This window comes from Miniopterus schreibersii (assembly GCF_964146895.1).
Source record: "Miniopterus schreibersii genome assembly, chromosome: 11".
Taxonomy (NCBI): Eukaryota; Metazoa; Chordata; class Mammalia; order Chiroptera; family Miniopteridae; genus Miniopterus; species Miniopterus schreibersii.
Genome location: NC_138111.1, coordinates 67894630 through 67915474, shown reverse-complemented (window position 1 = coordinate 67915474; position 20845 = coordinate 67894630). Strand labels below are relative to the sequence as shown.

Here is a 20845-nt window from a genome sequence, read left to right as displayed (position 1 = left end):
CTCAGTGACTTTTTACATGACTATATCCCTGTGCAACCACCACCGAGATTAGGTCAAAATATGTAACATTGCCAGCTCCTCCGTAAGTTTCTCCATGTGAATTGGAGAATGTGTATGAGCCACACTGTCATCCAGGGGCCTGAGGAACCCTGCCAGAGACCCCATAACTGGGTTTACCACCAAGGGAGAGAAGGTTCACCTACCTCCTTTAGAAATAGGGGAGCTCTTAAAGGCTGACACTGGTGGTGGGCACACAGCTACGCAGAGTGGTCTCACCCTGGTGGAGCTCCAGCCAGAGGGATGGCCAGAGACCAGGAAAGCCGGAAATGCCCATGCAGGGTGGACACTGGGCAGACACTTTCTCAAGGCCTCCCAAGATTACCTTGGGAAGGGAGTTCCAGCGCAAGTTCCTGGCTCAAGCCAGTGAGATCTCCGTGTTAATAGGCTGGTAACTACGACCACCTTCCAGTGAGGGTTAGGATATTTGGGAAATGGCAGAATTGGAAAGAATTTGCACTGGATCTTTCCAATGGCATCTGATCCACCCTAGACACGCACTGAACAGGAGCTTTCCCACTTTCTCAGGGATTCTGAAGGCTGGGCTAGGTGCACTGTGAGGCCTGCTGGGGGCCTGATGGCTGCACAAAGCCCCTGTATCAGGCAGATTGCTAGGACGAATGACCTCGGACATTGTGTCAAGGCTTATTGCCTGGCCACTAAGTCCTGGAGAAGCTAAGCAAGAAAGGTGACACCAGGGTCCAATTGGGGAACATGTGTGGGCACCTCAAGGCAGGATAGCCTGGGGCCTTGAACAGAGGGAGAGCTTCACACAGGGTCTGGGACCATGGAGGTGGGAAGTTGGTTGGGTCCCTTCAGATCAGGAGAGTGGGGCCACGGGGATAGGTGAGGAGGGCACTGGAGTCAATGCAGAAACAGAGGTCTGAGGCGTGCTGGCCTGAACCTCAGCTCTCAGTCTGGCTCCTCTATCTGCTTCTGACTCACTCTGCCAGGTCCCTCCCCACATCTGAGAGCCCACTACAGCACCGGTTGGACTCCCTTCCTCATGGTTGGGGTCATGGACCCTAGTCTAGCTCAGTTGCCCTCTGGGAACTTCCCTCCACCTGCACTAGGAATCAGTCTTCCTCCAAGGCCTAGAAGGGATGTTTCTCTACTTTTGGAAAGACCCTTGCTCCCCTGCATTGCACACACCTGGCTAAATGTCTTACTTCCGGTTATGGGCTGAACTGTGTTCCCTAAAACCCATCTGTTGGAGCCCTAGCCCCAGTGCCTCAGAATGTGACTGTGTTGGATGATAAGGTCTTTAATGGGGTGATTAAGTTCAAATGACGTCACTAGGATGGGCTCTAATCCAATCTGACTGGTGTCCTTATAAGAGGAGGACATTAGGACACAGACACAAAAGAGGGAGGATTACCTGAGGACACAGGGAGAAGAGGGCCGTTTGCAAGTCAAGGAGAGAGGTTTCAGGAGAAACCAACACTGCCCACACCGTGACCTCGAACTTCTAGCCTCCAGGACTGAGAGACGATAAATTCCTGTTGTTTAGCTGCCCATGTTTCCTTTATCTGTTATTCGAGGCATTTGTACCAGCATCGCCCCCATGCTGACTGACTCGCTGCCTCTGAAGGCCTGGGTGCTCCCCCAACAGGAGCAGAGTCTGAGTGCAGACACCCTGCTCTCTCCCAGCTCTGGACCTGGCTCCCTCAGCGTTTCACCCCTGCCTTCCTCCTGGGACGGTCTCCTTGCCAGGCCCATCTCCTTGCCCATGGAACCAGATGAATGACCCCAAGGGAACGGTGAGTACTAAGGAGCAGGAGAGGGGAAGTGAGGACCAGATACTGGAAACAAATGAAACTTTTATTTGTTTTTCTTTTTTCAGGCTTGGTTTGGGGGGTGGCTGCTGAGGGACAGGAAAGCCAAGGAGAAGGAAGCACAGAGAGCTGGTGGGGCTGGGGGAGGGGAGGCATGGAGACTGGGGTCTGAGGCAGACAGCAGGAGTGGGGGCGGGGGGTCACTGCAGGGCCTGCCACTGGACCCTGAGCACAGACAGCAGTGGGAGCCAGGTCTGCGGAGGTACAAGGGCAGTGCCAGGCCCAGGGGAGCCTGCAGTCTGCAGAGGCTGGTATGGAAATTGGGTCTGAGGAAGAGCAGCTGTGGGATCAGGAGGAGATGCGAGCCTCTGGGTCTCCCTGATCCAGTCTGCGAAGTAGGTGACATTGGTGAACACACTGGGGTAGATGGGGTGCCGGCAGGTCAAGCCCCAGCTGGCCAGCCCTACCAGAATCCAGGTGTTGAGGAGGTCACAGACAAGGGGACTCCCGGAATCACCCTAAGAAAGAGGAGGGTTAGTGGGACGTCAGAGACTGAGACACCAAGTGGCCAGGTGGGGCTTGTCCAGACCATACTTGGTTGGTCCTCTGTGAAAGTCCAGACACCAGTGTCCCACTGGACCCATCAAAGTCACCCTGGTGGGCACTGGAGTCACAGTTCAAAGAGCTTCAGATTGACCCCCAGGAAGATTCTGGATCTAAATCTAACAACACATGGGAGGACCCCACCCTCTGCCCCTGCTCCCTGAAAGGTCCCAGAGTCCCAGGATAAGGCACTGCCCCAGGCCAAGAGGAGACAGCTGCATGTACAGGGCCTAGGAGGGCTGGGCAGTGAGCAGAGCCTGGCAGCTGAAGCCTCCACAGACCCTAGCTCCTGCCACACCCTGAGCTGCAGTAGCATATCCCCACCTGGGTCCTCTTTCTTTTTGTTTTTTGCTTTGTTTTGTTTTTATTTGTGTGTGTGTGTTTTTATTGTTGGTGCCATTACAGATGTCACCCATTGAAACACCCTTTGCCCACCTCCACTCAGCCCTTGCCCCCCTTCCTTGGCCTTCACCACACTGTTGTCTGTGTCCATGGGCTATACATATATGTCTTTCACAATCTCTTCAGCTACTTTTATCCAGTCCCTCCACCCCCTCCCCTCTGACACTTGTCACTCTGTTCCAGGCATCCATGCTTCTGTTTCAATTTTGCTCATCAACTTATTTTGTTCATTATATTACATATATTAGTGAGATCATATGGTTTTTGTCTTTCTCTGAATGGCTTATTTCACTTAGCATAATTATCTCCAGGTCCATCCATGCTTTCAAAAAGGGTAAAAGTCCTTCTTTACAGCCATATAGTATTCCATTGTGTAAATGTACCACAGCTTTTTTAACTGCTCATCTACTGATGAACACTTGGGCTGTTTCCAGATCTTAGCTATTGTAAATTGTGCTGCTATGAGCATAGGGGTGCATATATTCTTTCTGATTAGTGTTTCAGGATTCTTAGGATATATTCCAAGAAGTGGAATCACTGGGTCAAACGGTAGTTTTATTTTTAATTTGAGGAACTTCTATACTGTTTTCCACAGTAGCTACACCATTCTGCATTCCCACCAACAGTGCAGTGGGGTTCCCTTTCCACCACATCCTCAGCAGCACTTGTTTGTTGATTTATTGATAGTAGCTATTCTGGCAGGTGTGAGGTGATACCTCACTGTAATTTTAATTTACATCACTCTGATAATTAGTGTCTTTGAGCAATTTTTCATGTCTCTTGGCCATCTGCATGTCCTCTTTGGAGCAGTGTCTATTCAGGTCCTTTGGCCATTTTTTAATTAGATTGTTTGTCTTTCTGGTGTTAAGTTCTTTATATATTTTGGAAATTAACCCCTTATCAAATGTGTCATTGGTAAATATGTTCTCCCATACAGGTCCCTTTTCATTTTGTTGGTGGTTTCTTTTGCTGTGCAGAAGCTTTTTAGTTTGATGAGTCCCATTTGTTTATTTTTTCCTTTGTTTCCTTTGCCCTAGGAGATATATGGGCAAAAATATTGCTTCGAGAGATGTCTGAGACTTTACTGTCTACGGTTTCTTCTAGGATTTTTATGGTTTCATCATTTACATTTAAGTCTTTTATCCATTTTGAGTTTATTCTTGTGTATGGGATAAGTTGGTGGTCTAGTTTCAGTTTTTTGCATGTACCTGTCCAATTTCCCCAACCCACTTATTGGAGAGACTGGGTTTACTTGTATGCTCTTGCCTCCTTTGTCAAATACTAATTGAGCATAAAAGCATGGGTTGATTTCTGAGCTCTTTATTTTGTTCTATTGATCTAAATGCCTGTTTTTGTACCAATACCAGACTGTTTTGAATACAGTTGCTTTGTAGTATACTTTGATATTTGGTATTGTGATCCTTCCAAATTTATTCTTTCTCAAGCTTGCTGAGGCTACTTGGGATCTTTTTTGGTTCCATATAAATTTCTGGAATATTTGATCTAGATCTGTGTAATATGACTTTAGTATTTTAATAGGAATTATGTTCAATCTACAGATTGCTTTGGGTTGAATGGACATTTCAATGATGTTAACTATTCCAATCCATGAATATGGTATATTCTTCCATTTGTTTGCATCCTCCTGTATTTCTTTTTTCAATGTCCTGTAGTTTTCCAAGAACAGGTCTTTTATCTCCCTGATTAAGTTTATTCCAAGATATCTTTCTTTTTGTAGAATGGAAAATGGGACTGCTTTTTTAGTTTCTCTTTCTGAGAGTTCATCATTGGTGTATAAAAATGCCTCCAATTTCTGGATATTGATTTTGTATCCTGCTACTTTGCCAAATTTATTAATTCTAGTAGTTTTTTGGTGGAACCTTTAGGGCTTTTTATGTGCAATATCATTTCATCTCCAAATAATGACAGTTTTACTTGCTCCTTTCCAGTTTGGATGCCTTTTATTTCTTCTTCCTGTCTGATCACTCTGGTTAAGACTTCCAGTATTATCTTGAGTAAGAGTGGTAGAAGCGGACATCCCTGTCTTGTTCCTGATTTGAAGAGAATAGCTTTTAGTTTTTGCATTGAGTATGATGTTGGTTGTGGTTTGTCATATATGGCCTTTATTATATTGAGGTATGATTCTTTTATTCCCATATTGCTGAGAGTTTCTATCATAAATGGGTGCTGGATTTTGTCTAATGTTTTTTCTATATCTGTTGATATAATCATGTGATTTTTACCTTTCATTTTGTTCATGTGATGTATCATATTTATTGATTTGTGAATATGGTGCCAACCTTGCATCCCAGTTGCTCATGGTGTATGGTCTTTTTTTTTTTCTTCTTTTTTAAAAAATATATCTTTATTGATTTCAGAGAGAGGAAAGGAGAGGGAGAGAGAGAGAGAGAAACATCAGTGATGAGAGAGTCATTGATCGATCACCTCCTGCATGCCCCCCCCAACTGGGGATAGAGCCCACAACCTGGGCATGTGCCCTGACCGGGAATCGAACCCCGATCACCTGGATCCTAGGTCAATGCTCAACCGCTGAGCCACACCCGGCTGGGCTGGTCTTTTTAATATATCGCTGGATCCGATTTGTTAATGTTTTGTTGAGGATTTTAGCACCTATGTTCATCAGAAATATTTATCTATAATTTTCTTTTTTTGCAGTGTATTTATCTGGTTTTGGAATTAGGATAATAGTGGTCTCAAAAATAAAACTTGGAAGGGTTCCTTTTTCTGGGGTTTTTGGAATAGTTTGAGGGAGATAGGTGTTAGTTCTTCATTGAATGTTTGGTAAAACTCATCTGTGAAGTCATCCAGTCCAGGACTTTTGTTTCCTGGGAGCTTTTTCAAAGGAAGGGCCATGAAAGAGTTACTCCCCCCCCCTTTTTTTTTTAAGTGTTTTTATTAATTTCAGTGAGAGGAGATGGAGAGAGAGAGAGAAACATCATCAATGATGAGACAGTCATTGATCAGCTGCTTCATGCACTCCCCCTACTGGGGACCGAGCCCAAAACCCAGGCACATACCCTGACCAGAAAGCCAACTTTGATCTCCTGGTTCATAGATTGATGCTCAACCACTGAACCACACTGTCCAGGTTGCTGGATTGTTATTTTTTTCTTACTGCTTCAAATTCATTAGTTGTAGTAGGTCTGTTCAGGTTTTCTGATTCTTCTTGATTGAATTTTGAAAGATTGTATGTTTCTAGGAATTTGTCCATTTTGCCCAGGTTGTCCAATTTGTTAGCATCACCTTTTCTTACAATTTTTTTGTATTTCTTTGATGTCAGTAGTTACTTCTTCTTTTCCATTTCTGAATTCATTTATTTGGATCCTCTCTTTCTGTTTCTCAATGAGTCCAGTTGAAGGTTCATCAACTGGACTTTTATCTTTATCTTTTCAAAGAAACAGCTCTTGGTTTCATTTATCATTTGTATTGTGTGTTTTTTTTTAGTTTCTATGTCACTTATTTCTGCTCTGATCTTTATTATTTCCTTCCTTCTGCTTACTCTGGACTTTTCTTGTTCTTTTTCTGGTTGTTTTAGGTGTAGGGTATATTGTTTAATTGATTTTTTTTTTTCTTCTTATTGAAGTGGGCCTGTAATGAAATGAACTTCCCTTTTGGGACTGCTTTTGGTGTGTCTCATAGATTTGGGTTGTTGTGTGTTCATTTTCATTTGTTTCAGGAAGTTTTGATTTCTTCCTTGCTCTCATTCATATCCATTCATTGTTTAATAACATGCTATTTAGCCTCCATGTGTTTACTGTTTTTGAATCTTTTTATTGTAGTTGATTTCTAGTTTCATGCCTTTGTGATCAGAGATGATGATTGATATGATTTTAATCTTCTTGAATTTGTTAAGACTTATTTTATGTCCTAATATGTGGTGTTCCATGTGCACTTGAGAATAATGTATATTTTGCTGCTCTGGGATGAAATGATCTGTAAATATCAATTAAATCCATCTGTTCTAGTGTGTTGTTAAAAGTCTTTGTTTCCTTGTTATTTTTTTGTGTGGAAGATCTATCCAGCAATGTCAGTGGGGTGGTAGAATCCCCTACTATTACTGTATTGCTGTCAACATCTCCCTTAAGATCTACCAATAGTATTTTTTAATATATTTAGGTGGTCCTATGTTGGGTGCATATAAGTTTACCAAGGTTATAGCCTCTTGTTGGTTTGATACCTTTATTATTATGTAGTGACTTTCTTTGTCTCTTTATGGCCTTTGTTTTGAAGTCTATTTTGTCAGATACAAGTATTACTACACCAGCATATTTTTCTTTCTGTTTGCATGGAATATTTTTTTCTATCCCTTCACTTTCAGCCAGTGTGAATCTTTTGTTCTGGTAGACAGCATATATATGGGTCATGTTCTCTTATACATTCAGCTACCCTATGTCTTTTGATTGGAGCAATTAATCCATTTACATTTAAGGTAATTATTGCTAAGTACTTATTTACTGCCATATTTTCTTTATACCTAGCTTCCTATCTCTATATATTTTTTCTTCTTCTTAAAGCAGATCCTTTAAAATTTTTTTCAATGCTGGTTTTGTGTTGAGTTCATTTAGCCTTTTTTGCCTTCAATTTTAAATGATAGCTTTGCTGGATAGAGTAATCTTGGATTCAAGTCCTTGTTTTTCATTCCTTTGAATACTTCATGATAATCCCTTCTGGCCTGAAATGTTTCTGTTGAGAAATCAGTTGACAGCCTTGTGGGAACTCCCTTGTATGTAACTAAGTGTTTCTCTTTTTGCTGCCTTTAAGATTCCCTATTTGTCTTTAACCTTTGCCATTTTAATTATTATGTGTCTTGGTGTTCATCTTGATTGGAACTCTCTGTGCTTCCTGAACTTGTGTGACTTTTTACTTCTCCAGGTAAGAAGTTTTTTGTTATTATTTCTTCAAACAGGTTTTCTATCCCTTGCTTTTTTCTCCTTCTGGTATCCTTTTTGTGTTTCATGTTGTCCCAATTCTTTTTTTTTTTTCTTTTGGTAATCCTCAAAGATATGTTTTTCCATTGACTTTTAAAGAAAGTGAAAGGGACGGAGGAATGGAGAGAGAGAGAGGGGGACAGCGAGACAGCAAGACAGGGAGACCGAGAACATCGATGTGAGAGAGACACATTGATTGCTTCCCTCCCACACATGCCCTGACCAGGATTGCTTAAACCTGCAAAACAGGCACATACCCTTGACCAGGAATCGCACCTGCAACCTCTCAGTGCATGAGCCAACATTCTAACAACTGAGCAACACCAACCAGGGTAAAATATCATAATACTTTTTAATCCTTTTTATTTTTGCTGCTCTGATTGGGTGTTTTTTTCACCCTGTATTCCAAATCACTGATTCAATCATCCACTTCACCCAACCTACTTTTTATTCTTTCCATTGTATTCTTCATTTCCAATTGGTTCTTTTTCAAGGTTTCTATGTCCTTTTTCATGCTGTTATAGTTTTCACTAAGTTTCTTGTGCATCCTTATAACCATTACTTTGATCTCTATATCAGATAGATTGCTTGCCTCCTTTTCATTTAATGTTTTTTCTGGAGATTCTTCCTGTTCTTTCAGTCAGGGCTTGTTTCTTTTGTCTCCTTACTTTAGCTGTCTCTTTGTGTTTGTTTCTATGTATGAGATAGAACTGCTATGACTTCCAGTCTTTGCAAGGTGGCCTTATGTAGTAAGTGTACTGTGGGACCCAGTGGTGCAGCTCTTTATCTCCTGAGCTGGATGCTCTAGGAATGTTCCTTGTGTCGGTTATGTGGTCTCTCCTATTATAATTGGGTCTTGATTGTTGTTGCCCTATTCATGGGTGGGATCTACCCTCAGAATGGCTGACTGCAGGGCTCAACCCTGAACACATCATGCAAACTGTTGTACAGGTGCTGACATTACGAAACAAAACAAACCACCACCAACATTAAAAACAACAACAACAAAAATTAATAAGATAAAAAAGAATAATAAAGAAAAATATGAGAAGGAAAAGAAAAGAATATGGGAAGAAAGAAGGAAGAGCAAAAAATTAAAATGTAGGAAAAGAAAAATGGGGGGAAGACAAAAGTAGGGGAGAATAAGAAAAGGAAAAAAGAAAAAATAAAGTAAAAAGGGGAAAAAAAGAGATATGAAAGAAGAAAATAAATAAATAAATAAATCAAAAAGAAAAAAAGTGGTGTTCGCCTTAGCAGAGTATACACCTGCTACAATCTCCCTTTGGATATACTGTTTGTGAAGCCTATTGAATCTTGCTCTGATGTTGGCTGAAGGTGATCACTTGTGTGACAGTTCCAAGCCTTCCGGATGGTTCTATAGTGCAAGCCAATGTCAAACACTTTCCACACCTGGCTTCAGCAACCTGCTGAAACTACAAGAGATCTGCAGTTTGTGGATGCCTTCACTAGGATTGGCTGTACACAGGAAGGACCAAGCTGCACTCCATGGCCATCCTTTACCAGCACAAAGCCTGGGGTGGGTCAGCTAACATCCCAAGGCACCCTGTGATATGCCTCTGCCTGTCTCTACCTCTTGGCTGGCTGCTACTCTTAGCCCCTGGAAAAGCTCAGTTTCTGAAAGAGCCTCTGGTGGAATCAGAATGAGATCCCTGGATCTCCTGTGAGGAGGAGGTGTTGTTTAGACTTCAGGGAAGGTGGTGGGTGTGTTCCCTGGCCTCAGAGCCACAAGTCTGAGTCTGTCCCAGAGTTTTTCCCTGACTTAAGCAGGCCAGAACCTCTAGTAACAGGAGAGTGGGGCCTCTGGAGCCCAAAGGTTAGGTCAGCCAGAAGCCGAGAGGGTGTTTCTCTCAGCTCTCCCATGAGAAGGAAGTGCCAGTCAGGTTCCTGGCCAAAAGCCAGTCACTGACACGCTCTGAGTCTTCCTAGCCTTGTATGATCTGGCCTATGCCGCTGTCTCCTCAGCAGGGCTTAAGACCCAGGGTGGGGCAAGCAGGATTACAAAGGGCGGGGTAGTTGCATTTCTCCAGGCTGATGCTACTTGAAGGAGCTTGCGCCTCTCAAGAAAAATGTCTGTTGTGGTTTTGAAGGATGACCCAGCACAAGGATCCTGGCAGCTGCTCCCCCATGACTACCCAAAGCCACCCATTCCAGACTTTCTTCAGGTGCCTCTAGTCTGCACTGCATTCCCTCCACCAAAGTCCAGGGAGAGTGGCTGCAATAGAAAATCTCCCACAATAGCCCTTTGAAAAAAAGGCTTTGTCTCCAGCAGGCTCCACCTCTCTTTGGCAGACAAAAATCATTCCACATTTCCAGAGCTGGATGCTATGTGGGTGTCTGTTCCTGGCTTTTATGCTCAGGGCTGGGGAGCCCAGTCTGGGATATAAGCTTCACGCTTCTCAGGGGAACCTCCCCCACCAGCTGATATATCCCTCTGTATACTTGGCCTGCCTTCCATGTGAGTAGGGCCAGCCTGTCTCTGCCTTTCCTATAAGTCTCAAGGTGGCCTCTTCTGCCCATCCTTGGTTAAAAGTCTCCTCCTCAGATACCCTTCAGTTGGTAATTCAGGATGACTTTCCTCCAATTTATTTTTATTTCTAGTTTGGCTCAGGGATGAGGTGTGAGAAATATCTACCTACTCTGCTGCCATCTTCCTTTTTCATTCATTTAGGCCTTTAGGTTGCTCTCAACTTTTTTAGAAAATGCACAGGTTGAAGCCTGGTGGAGGTGACCTGCATTCCTGGGGGAACAGGCAAGGGTTCCCAGAAAGCTTATAGGGGTTACCAGAGCCCTGAGATGCTATCAGGGAAAGACCAACTAGTAGTCCCCTCATTTCATTGGCCAAAGGAGGCTCTCATCCTCAGGAGGTGCGGGAGCAGGGGCCACAACCAAGCTTGGTGACTCTCCTACGCACCCATCCAATCTGCAAGGGGGGCATCCATGGCAGCCTCCTCACTTGAGAGCACAGGTGTGAAAAAACAAGGCCCTTTTCACTGCACTTTCTAAACAAGCCAATTAACCCATGATGGTCAGATGTGACAACAAACCATAAAAGGGACAGGGTCAGGGAAGTTATCTAGTGACAACATGAGGCTTTTCTAACCTGATACTCCAAACAGGAAACAATCTACCTTTCTGATGCAGGAGCAAAGGGAAGAGTAAGCACAAACGAGGGAAGAGGGGACCTGCCAGGTGGGTGGGAGAAAGAGGAATGAGGCTGGTCTTGCAAGGAGCAGGGGCGCAGAGAGGATGTGAGTCACAGGGCCTATCCCCAGTGGAGAACTGTAATCGGGGGGGATGACCTGACCTGTCTAGGTGGATCATTCTGGTGCCCTGGGGAGGACAGACAGTTCTGAGCATGAGTTAGAGAGGAAAGCCCAGTCAAGAGGCAATCACAGGAGAGAGGTGAGAGATTATTGATGGGGAGTGGCCAGGGTGCTGAGGAACAGTCAGATTTGGGATGTATTTTGAAGGAGCAGCCAACGGGACCTGTTGAATCTGAGCCTTCCCCACTAACCAGAAGGTGCAGAGAGAAGGGAGCAGGCTGAGCATGGGACTCTGGGATCGCCAGCATTTCATGGTAAGTGGGGAGGTGACTAGAAGCAGAGCAGAGCAGCTGTCCAGTTTGGGGCCCAGGAAATGGGAGTGAGACCTCCCGATGTGCCAAATGAGAGGAAGACTCAGGACAGCCTTATCTGACAAGACCAAGGCTGGTGGGGACACTGGCCACATGGCTTTGGTGGCATGGTGGAGACACACTTGGGTGGAGTGGATCAAAGAGACTCGATGGTGTTGGAGGAGTCTTTTGAGAAGAGAGGCAGAGAAACTGGGCAGTAGCAGGAACAGATTGCTGCTACGAGTTCACTCAGCAGTCGTGAAGAGAGACAGGACGGAGCAGGAGAGCCTGTGAGGTCAGCTGGACTTGAGGCTCGGCACAGATGGAGGATGGAGAGTGTGGGATGCAGGGCTGGGGAGATGACCTGGCGCTAGTCTGACTGCTCCAGTGCTCTCGGTGAAATGAGAAACAAGATCTCCAGCTGACAGGCAGGGCTGGGCTAGGACGGCTAGCGGGAGAGAGAAGGGTTCCTGTGGCTGGCAAAGAATGACCCCCAATGATGCGCATCCTCATGCCTGGAACCTGTGATTGTGACACCTTACAGGGCAAAAGACACTGTGCAGGTGGTTGAACTGGGGATCTGGAAAGAGGAAGATTATCCTGGATCATCTGGGCGGGGCCAATGTAACCCCAAGGTCCCCATGAGGAAAGAGGGAGGCAGGAGGTCAGAGTCACAGAAGGTGATGTGACGACAGAAGCAGAGGCTGGAGTGATGCTTTCTGAGGAGGAAGAAGCCAGGAGCCAAGGAATGTGTGCAGCCTCTAGAAGCCAGGAAAACTAAGGAAACATTCTCCCCCAGAGCCTCCAGAAAGAACCAGCCATGCCCACACCTTGATTTTAGACTTTGGACCTCCAGAAATGTAAGATGATAAATTTCTGTTTTAATCACCCTGTTTGAGGTGATTTGTCAAAGCAACTCCAGGAAACTGACACTTGGGTTCCCCTTGGACAGTAGGACTGCACCATCATTGCCGCAGCTCTTCCCTTCAGTGATCCCAGTTGGAGTGCCCTTGGCCTTCCCCACAGTGCACCCCTAGCTCTCTGAGGCCTGGGGAAGGCCTGGTCCCTGTCTGGGGAAGTGGTCACTGTCTTCTCTAGGCCTCAGCAATTCACACAGATGAGCTATGTCGTTGCCAAATGACAATGGATTCTGGACCAGCCTGGGAGACATGGCAAAGGCTCCAACAGTCCCCTGCCCCAGGGGAGCTCTCAGAAGGCAGAGGGAACATCAGTACTCACATATGGTATGGAAAGCGAGCTACAGTTTGCACTAGCATAGAGACAGAGCAAACTCTGTGTGTGTGTGTGTGTGTGTGTGTGTGTGTGTGTGTGTGTGTGTGTGTGTGTGTCCAGTGGGGCAGGGCAGTGAATTCCACCCTTGTTGAGAACACAGGTGTAGGACAAGCCCAGAAGAACAAATACAACCCAGATAGAGGGAGGTGGAAGAGACAGGAAAATGAAAGCCAGCCCATGTTAACCACCTACTCAATGCCAGGCAGCTAACCTTACTAAATCGAGGCCATTAGCAACCCCATTTCACAGGTGAGGAAACAGCTACGGTCACAGCACCAGTAAATGACAGACGGAAGACTGGAACCGGGTCTCTACTGCCCCACAGTCTGAGCTCTAAGTCTCCTTTGAGCTCCTCAAAGCTGTCTCTGGATGCCCTGTGTAGGGGAAGGGACACTTCAGGGAAGAGAAGGGAGCCAAGGATGGAGGATGGGGTCCAGAGCAGGTGAAGATGAACCCAGAACATGAATCCAGATGAAATCTCAAGGACAGGTTGTAGAGACCAAAAGGCTAAGAGAGGGGGGAGGGACTTTCAGGTGTGCAGCTCATTTGTGTCCTCAGCAGGGAGAGAAACTAGAGGAGGAGTGGGGCCAAGGGGCAGACAAAGTATGCTGGCCCTGAGCTCCATAGGAATGGCCTTTGCAGGAGAAGGCAGATGTAGGACAAGGCTAGAAAGGTCTAAGGTGACAGCCATATGGGGACTCAGGGGCCAAAAAAGGCTCCACATGTGAGCACAACTAATTGTGGCAAAGATGGGCCATGGTAGAGAGCCAGCAGGTCCATACCATTAGCTAGGACTGAGAGCCAAGACATCTGGGTCTGCCTTTGACCAGGAAGGCAGGTAGCCAAGCTCCCACCCTCTGCCTCCACAGCTCACTGGGCAGTAAAGAAACAGCTGTCCACAAGGCCTTCCCATGGGTCAGATGCATCTCATCCCTCCTGTCCACCTTTCCTGGGGCAGCAACAATAGCTTGTCACAAACTGGTGGCTTACAAGAACAACAGGAATTTATTCTCTCCAGCTCTGGATGCCAGAAGTCTGAAGTTGGGTGTCTCTGTGTCTTTCCCTCTTCTTTACAAACACCAGTTACTGGATTCAGGACCTGCTCTAAATTCAGAATGGTCTCATCTCAAGATTCTTCTCTAATCAAAACGGCAGAGACCCTATTTCCAAATGAAGTTGCATCCTGAGGTTCCAAACGACATGAATTTGGGAAGCACTATTCAACCCTCTGCACCATCCTTTCAACAGTCCCGTGAAGGAAGCCTCAGGATCCTACACTATGAAGGACACTGGCTCAGAAGGTACAGAGGCTACTGAAGGTCCCAGGGTAGAGACATGTGGTAGAGCAGTGTCTCTGAATCCAGAGCCCTCATCCCCCCCTTCCATCCATGGCACCATCCATGCAGGAGCTCAGAGCACCAATGCCAACTCAGGAGGCTGGGCCCTGGGGGTGCCATGGAGGCAGGTTTGGGCTTGGGTCAGAACACTGCATCAGGCTGTGCTGCCTTCTTTAGGTTAGCCACTTTCCCTCTCTGGGCCTCTTTTCCCACCTATAAAATTGGATATTAAGAGAGCAAAAGCAGATATTCGCAACCCATATGTCCAACAGCGGACTTGTATCCAGAATATGCAAATATACCAAGAGCTACAAAAAGAACAGGACTATCCAACAGAAAATGGGAGGGAAAAAACTTGAAGGGAGACTTTACAGAAGATATCTGATGATAATAAACATGAAAACATACATAATTAGCCATTGGCAAAATGCAAGTTAAAGCAACAATAAATAAGAAAATAAGAAAGCACCAAAATAAGAAAGCATGGAAGGTGCCAAGTGTTGGCAAAGATATAAGCTCATCCACTGCTGGAGGGAGCAGAACTGGGGCAACCATTTTGGAGATGTTTGGTGACACCTGCCAAAGCTGAACATCCACACACCTCGGAATCCAACAATTCTACTCATGGGCTTCTGTGAATAGAACATGAAATATACAAAACACTTGGAAATGAAATAAAATGAAGAGCTTGGAAACTACTAAAATACCCATCAAGAGCAGAACTGATCATAGAATTCAATTCATATGACAGAGTCCTATAGAGCCGTGAGAATGAACCAGCTATAACCGTGGATGATGTTTGGATGGTCTCACTGATATAATGTTAAGACACTAAGTTCATTAAACTACATACTTAGTAATTATATACTCTTCTGAATATACATTATACTTCAATAAAAAGTTTAAAATATGCCTCAAAAATAGATGCTGTTTGAGGGTCCTTCCAGCAGATGCCATCATGGGGGGTGGACGTAGGGAGGGACTAGCCTGGGGACACTGGTGAGGGATGGAACTCAAGAAAGACACTGAGCTCAGGCAAGGGAAGAAGAGAAATGGCCTCACTCACACTGCAGATGGCCTTTCCTGTCAAGAAGTCCCCGGTGCACAGCATCTCCTCGTACACAGAGTAGTTCTTGTCTTTGCTGAGTCTCTGTCCATATAGCATGTTACAGAACTTGTTCTCCACGACGCTCACCTTGCCCTCCTGGAGATGGAAGGGTGGGAGCAGTTGTCCTGTGAGGACAAGGAGACCAGTGAAGTTCGCTGCAGCCTAGCAGAGGCCAGGCTGCTCTGAACCCCACTCTGTCCTACTGCTCACCACCGCCCCCTACACATGCTGTTTTCTCAGCATAGCTGAGCTTTTGACATGGCTTCAGTCCTCTACCCATCCCCAATCAGCTCCTCTCCTGTTTCTCAAACATTTTCAAACTCATCCTGTTCCCGCCACCTCTCTCAGAGCAATAAACATACCTCTCCTATTCGACAAAGAAAAAAGGCAAATCCCACTGACATGCCATTTACTGGGGCTGAACCACCTACCCTTTCAGGCCCATCCCATCATTCTCCACTTGACTGTCGTGAACCTTTCCCATACTTCCATCTACTAATTCCTCCATTCATCTACCCACCTTCCCTCACGCCCCTGTCCATCCACTCACCCTTCCACCTACTTGCCCGTCACCCATTTCATCCATCCCTCTTTCATTCTCCCGCCCTTCCTCCTCTCCATCTGTCAATGTATCTGTCCACTCCATCTGTCTGCCTGCCATCCATCCACCACCCACCCATCCCCTTCTACCCACCCATTCTCCCACCTGCCTCCCCCTCCATACTCTCATCTAGTCCCTCATTGATTCATCTACCGTTCTGCTCTGTATCTTCTAGACACTAATGAAACAGGGCAACATTTTTGCTGGGGGAGACAGGGTAAGTAATGTAAATACAATTCTTTTACATCTAATAAGTGGTGTGAAGGAAATGAAACAGGAAGATGTGGATAGTAGGAATTATCTATTTTAGCTGACAGGATTAAGTAAAACTGTCAGAGGCGGAATGGTTGTAAATGTAAAGAAGTGAGTCAGGCAAAGATTTTGGGGTGAGCCAGTGAGGCAGAGAAGATAGCCAAGGTGAAGGCCCTGCGGCAAGGGTGACCTTGGCATGTTCAAGGCAGGGAGGAGGCCTGGTGGCTGGGACGGCGTGCCTGAGGGATGCAGTAGGAGATGAGGCAGAGAGGGAGGGGAGCCAGCATCACGCAGGGGCTGATAGCTAAGGTATAGAGTTTGCACTGGTTTCTAAGCACAAATTACAAGGCACTTGGGGTGCTGAGTGGGGAAGTGGCATCACTCATGTTTTAAAGGAAAAGGTCAGCTGTGTGGGGACTAAAGCAGAGGACACAGGGTGGGAGCCACGAGACCAGTCTCAAGGTTCAGGCAAGAAATGATTATCTATTGAACCAGAGTGGCAGCAGTGAATTACCTACCAGGTGGCAGGCCCTGTGGCACAGATTGTGATATTAAAACAAGTAAGATGTGGTCCCTTCACTCAAGGAAGAACCAGCCTGTGTGTGTGTGTGTGTGTGTGTGTGTGTGTGTGTGTGTGTGAGAGAGAGAGAGAGAGAGAGAGAGAGAGAGAGATTGAGAGAGAGATGGAGAGAGACAAAGAGAGAGAGAGGGAGGGAGAACGAATATGTTGGGGCCATGGTTCTCCTATGATTAGAGGGAGTTCCTGAAACTCTGAAACTTAGTAGGCAAGGGCCAGAGATGCTGGCATCTCCTATCAATGAAGACATGGTCTGTCCAAAATGCCTGTAGCACCTTTGTTGAGAAAGACCATACCAAAGGATGACCCTACAAATAATTACAAATATATATTATTTTTCCCCATGAGCATTTCCCCAAACTATTAACACCCCTGTCTTTAATAAATAGTCTTGTCCATGAGCTTTTGCCTATATTTCTCAGTTCAATCTAAAAAATAACACAAACTTTCTTCTGTGTTATTCAATTCACCTAATAAGCCTATGAAGTAGACAATTTACCAAAGTGAGATTCAGAGGGTTGTGATCATTGAAACTTGATCATGCAGGCTCAGTGATCAGAAGCCATAAATGTGTTTTCTTTCCACTTTTCCCAAGCACCTTCTCCGGCAATGGGAAATCAGGGTGTTGGGCAGTGGCCTGGAATGGGCCAGGCCCTCAGCATGACCTTCAAGTTGAACCAAGTTGTCTCAGATCCATGGCTGATTAAAACCTTGTAATCAAGGACCATGAAGACTAAGAACCCAGATTCTTGATTTCAAATGTCAATGATTCCCAGGCTTTTAGAGCCTTGGACTTAGGGAACTCTGATGCTTTAGAATCTACACACTTTTCAGAACTAGAACTAGAATGGTTCAGGCCTCTGGAAATGAGGCACAGAGGGCCAAGGACCAGAGGCCTCTTTGTGTGGGGACCCTTCAGTCTGAGCTATTCCTCCCTTCTTCCTGCCTCTCCTGCCTTCTCTTCCTCCTCCCCCTCCGCACTCTCATCCACCAGCGTCTTCCACACCCCCTCACTGTCCTCGGTGAGCTTTCCCCAGCCGGTTATCCAGCAGGACGAGCGCTTGGACAGGTGCACTCCAGGGGTTGGGAGGCACGCAGGGCTGATGTAGGAGGTGAAGTTCACAGGCAGGTGCAGTTGCAACATGGCTATGTCATTCCCAAAGGGGTGGAACTTCTCAAAGTCTGGGTGCACGATAATCCTTCTCACGGACATCTTCCGGGTATGCTGGGTGTGCTGGTACAGCTGGGTGCTTCCTAAAAGAACCTGGTAGTCCTCTGGTTCATGGGATTTACTGCAGGGAGAAGGGCCCACTGTCACCATCATCCTGAGTGTGTGGGCCAGCTCTCTCTCCCTGCATCCTTGCCTAACTGCCCACATTCCTGTGGACCCCTCCATCCCACATGATGCAGGCAGCTTTGTCTCCCCTTTCTAACTGTCAGGATCCCTTCTTTCTTGAGGCTAATTGATATTCTACTCACAATCTCAGGACACATGGCTTCCCCATCATACCCTGGAATTGAAGGAACAGAGATTCCTAGTACTGGAAGTGTCCTTGGTCGGGCCATCACATCAGGGCCATTTACTGTACACAAGAGGAGCTCTGGCTTAATCTTAGCTCTAACCAGACCCTTCCCACGGCTCCTGCAACCTACCTCCTGGCCAAACACTTTTCCTGCCCCTCCTTTCTTTACACACCTAACTGCCCAAGGGCTGCTTTTTCACTTGGTTATAGGCACTCTCAGAAGTTGTATTAAATGAACAAATGATTGCAGGAGACAAAACCTCACCTTGTTCCCTGAACTTATGCTAAAACTTCCCATCTTTCTGACTTTGTTCACATGGTTCATGCACCAGGAAAGCCTTTCCCCATGCTCTCCATGCCCAAATCTTTCTTATTGGGCCCAAACCCCTCCTGCTCCACACCCACTGGAGCACAGCCCTCAGCTGACCTCCCTCCTCTCCCGTGGGGTCGGCCTTCTCACCCCATATTGGGTTTTCTTTCCTGGCAGAATGGAGGCATGGTGAGGTTGGGTCTTCCCACCCCCTATGCCACAGAAGGGTTCACATGGAATGTGGCACAGAGGTGCCAATAGGACACTGGGTTCTTAAAGCCAGTTGGTACACGAACTCCAACTCCCTGATATAAGCTGTGGTGCCTCTGCTTCCTTGGGCCCCTTCCCTGTCTGTTCAGAAGTGGGGCACCGAGCCAGGCCCAGAAGGGCCAGAGGAGCTAAGACTTCTGAGTCACTCTCTAAGGTCAGAGAGCCCCACCTCCCCCCACAGAGCCTGGCACCACAGCTTCTCCCAGGCATGCAGTTTTGCTGAAGTGATGAGAATTGCCTAGCTGCTGCCTGTCCTTGCAGCCCCAGGTCCCTACTTGGAGCCTGACACTCAGGAATACGAGGGCATTGAGGAGAAACCATGGTCTGAGGCAGCAAAGAGCCAGTCTGCAGTGTATGCAGCTTGGATGGACACTGCCAGTCCCCTGGGGGCGGGCACTGGGCTGAGGTGAAGGATGAGTATCTGGGTAGGTGAGTGGGGAAGACAGTCCAGGAGGAGGGGATGCAGGTCCAAGGCGGGAAGGGCACGTGCTTGAAGGCCACAGGCTGCCCAGAGCAAAGCCCAGAGGGCTGACATGGGACTCCCGTCACCTTTCATTCCTCTTCCCCTGCATCCCCTCCCCCACCAGCCCATCTGCTGGGCACTGGAAGGAAGACTCACTTGAGAAAGCAGTGGGCCGTGGAAACCAGCCAGGAGGAGTCGATGAGGACAGCTCCACAGAGGTGCAAGTTTTGGTGCAGTAAACTGGCCTGCCATGGCCACCGGCCATCCACCACGTCCTGGCCACCATAGATCTTCCCCATCACCTTGGGCTTCCCACACACTGTGGAGAAAACTCCCGGCCTATTATAGAAACACTGGTAGTACCCCAAATGCCCCTACCAGGGAGGCCATTCTCCACCTCACAGATGGGAAAAACAAGGCCAAGGGTCAGTGGCCTGGCCAAAATCACAGGACTGCCTGGACTCTGCCTTCACTGGTTGCTGCCAAGGACTGGGCAGCAGAGTATAGCTGAGTAAGCCCTGTAGGGTGAGACAAAGGGAAACAGGAGTGGCCACAGAAGCATCTGCTGGGCAACAGACTTCCCTGAGTGGGCCTGCCAAGGGCTGGGCACATCACAGACCTTATTTCCCTCAATAGCACGTGCTACACCTGAAGATCAAGTACTATAGATCTCATAGGATAACTATGCCTTGCTCAAGGTTGTGGCTTCTCAGTGTCTGTGCCCTTCCACCTGACCCCAATATCTCAGGCAGAGAGGTTCACAAGCAGGAGTCTGGTGCTGTGAGGCTTGGGAAAATTCACTCCCCCTCTATGACTCAAGATTCTCCATATCTGAGAGAAGAGGAGGTGGCACTGTTGGAGCTCCTAAATTTATAAAGCAAATATTGAGGGACATAAAGGGAGAGATAGACAGTAATACTTCAATTCTAGGGGACTTTAACACCTCATTTACATCAATAGGTAGATCATTCAGACAGAAAATCAACAAGGAAACAGCAGCCTTAAATGGCAGGATAGACCACCTTCTTACACCATATACAAGAATAAACTCAGCACGGTTTGAAGACTGAAATATAAGACCCAAAACCACAAAACTTCTGTAAGAAAATAGGCAGTAAACTCCCTGGCATTTCTCCTAGTAATAATTTTATATATCTCCTTAGGCAAGGGAAACAAAAGTAAAAATAAACAAATGAGACTACATCAAACCAAAAAGTTATTGTACAGGCCCATGTGACTCAGTGATTAGAGCATAGGCCCACACACCAAAAGGTTGAGAGCTCAATTCCCTGTCAAGGGCACATTCCTGGATTGTAAGTTGGATCCCCAGCCCTGTTCAGGATGCTTGCGGGAGACAACCAATTGATGTGTCTCTCTCACATGGATGTTTCTCTCTTTCTCTTTCCCTCCCTTTCATTCTCTCTAAAAATCAATGGAAAAAATATCCTCAGGTGAGGATTAACAATAACAACAACAAAAATGATCACCGCAATAAAGCTATCATACAGCAAAGAAAACAATCAACACAACAAAAAGAACCTATTGAATCAGAGGAGATAATCACCAATGATATATCAAGAAGGCATTGATATTCAAAATTTGAAAAGAACTCATACAACTTAACATCAGAAAAAAACAATGTTTCAATTTAAAAATGGGTGGAAAACCTGAACGGGCATTTCTCCAAAGAG

General features: G+C 46.3%; 1 protein-coding gene across 1 annotated transcript; it reads right to left on the bottom strand.

Annotated features, from left to right (window-relative positions):
* Positions 1 to 2032: 2032 nt before the first annotated feature.
* On the bottom strand, positions 2033 to 19453 carry LOC308563592 (putative serine protease 47; the record flags this gene model as incomplete). The annotated part of the gene is made up of 4 exons (XM_081150798.1): positions 2033 to 2350; positions 15117 to 15283; positions 17570 to 17880; positions 19311 to 19453. 4 exons carry the CDS (start codon positions 19451 to 19453, stop codon positions 2033 to 2035), a joined length of 939 nt encoding a protein of 312 aa, XP_081006924.1.
* Between the last annotated feature and the right edge of the window lie 1392 nt (positions 19454 to 20845).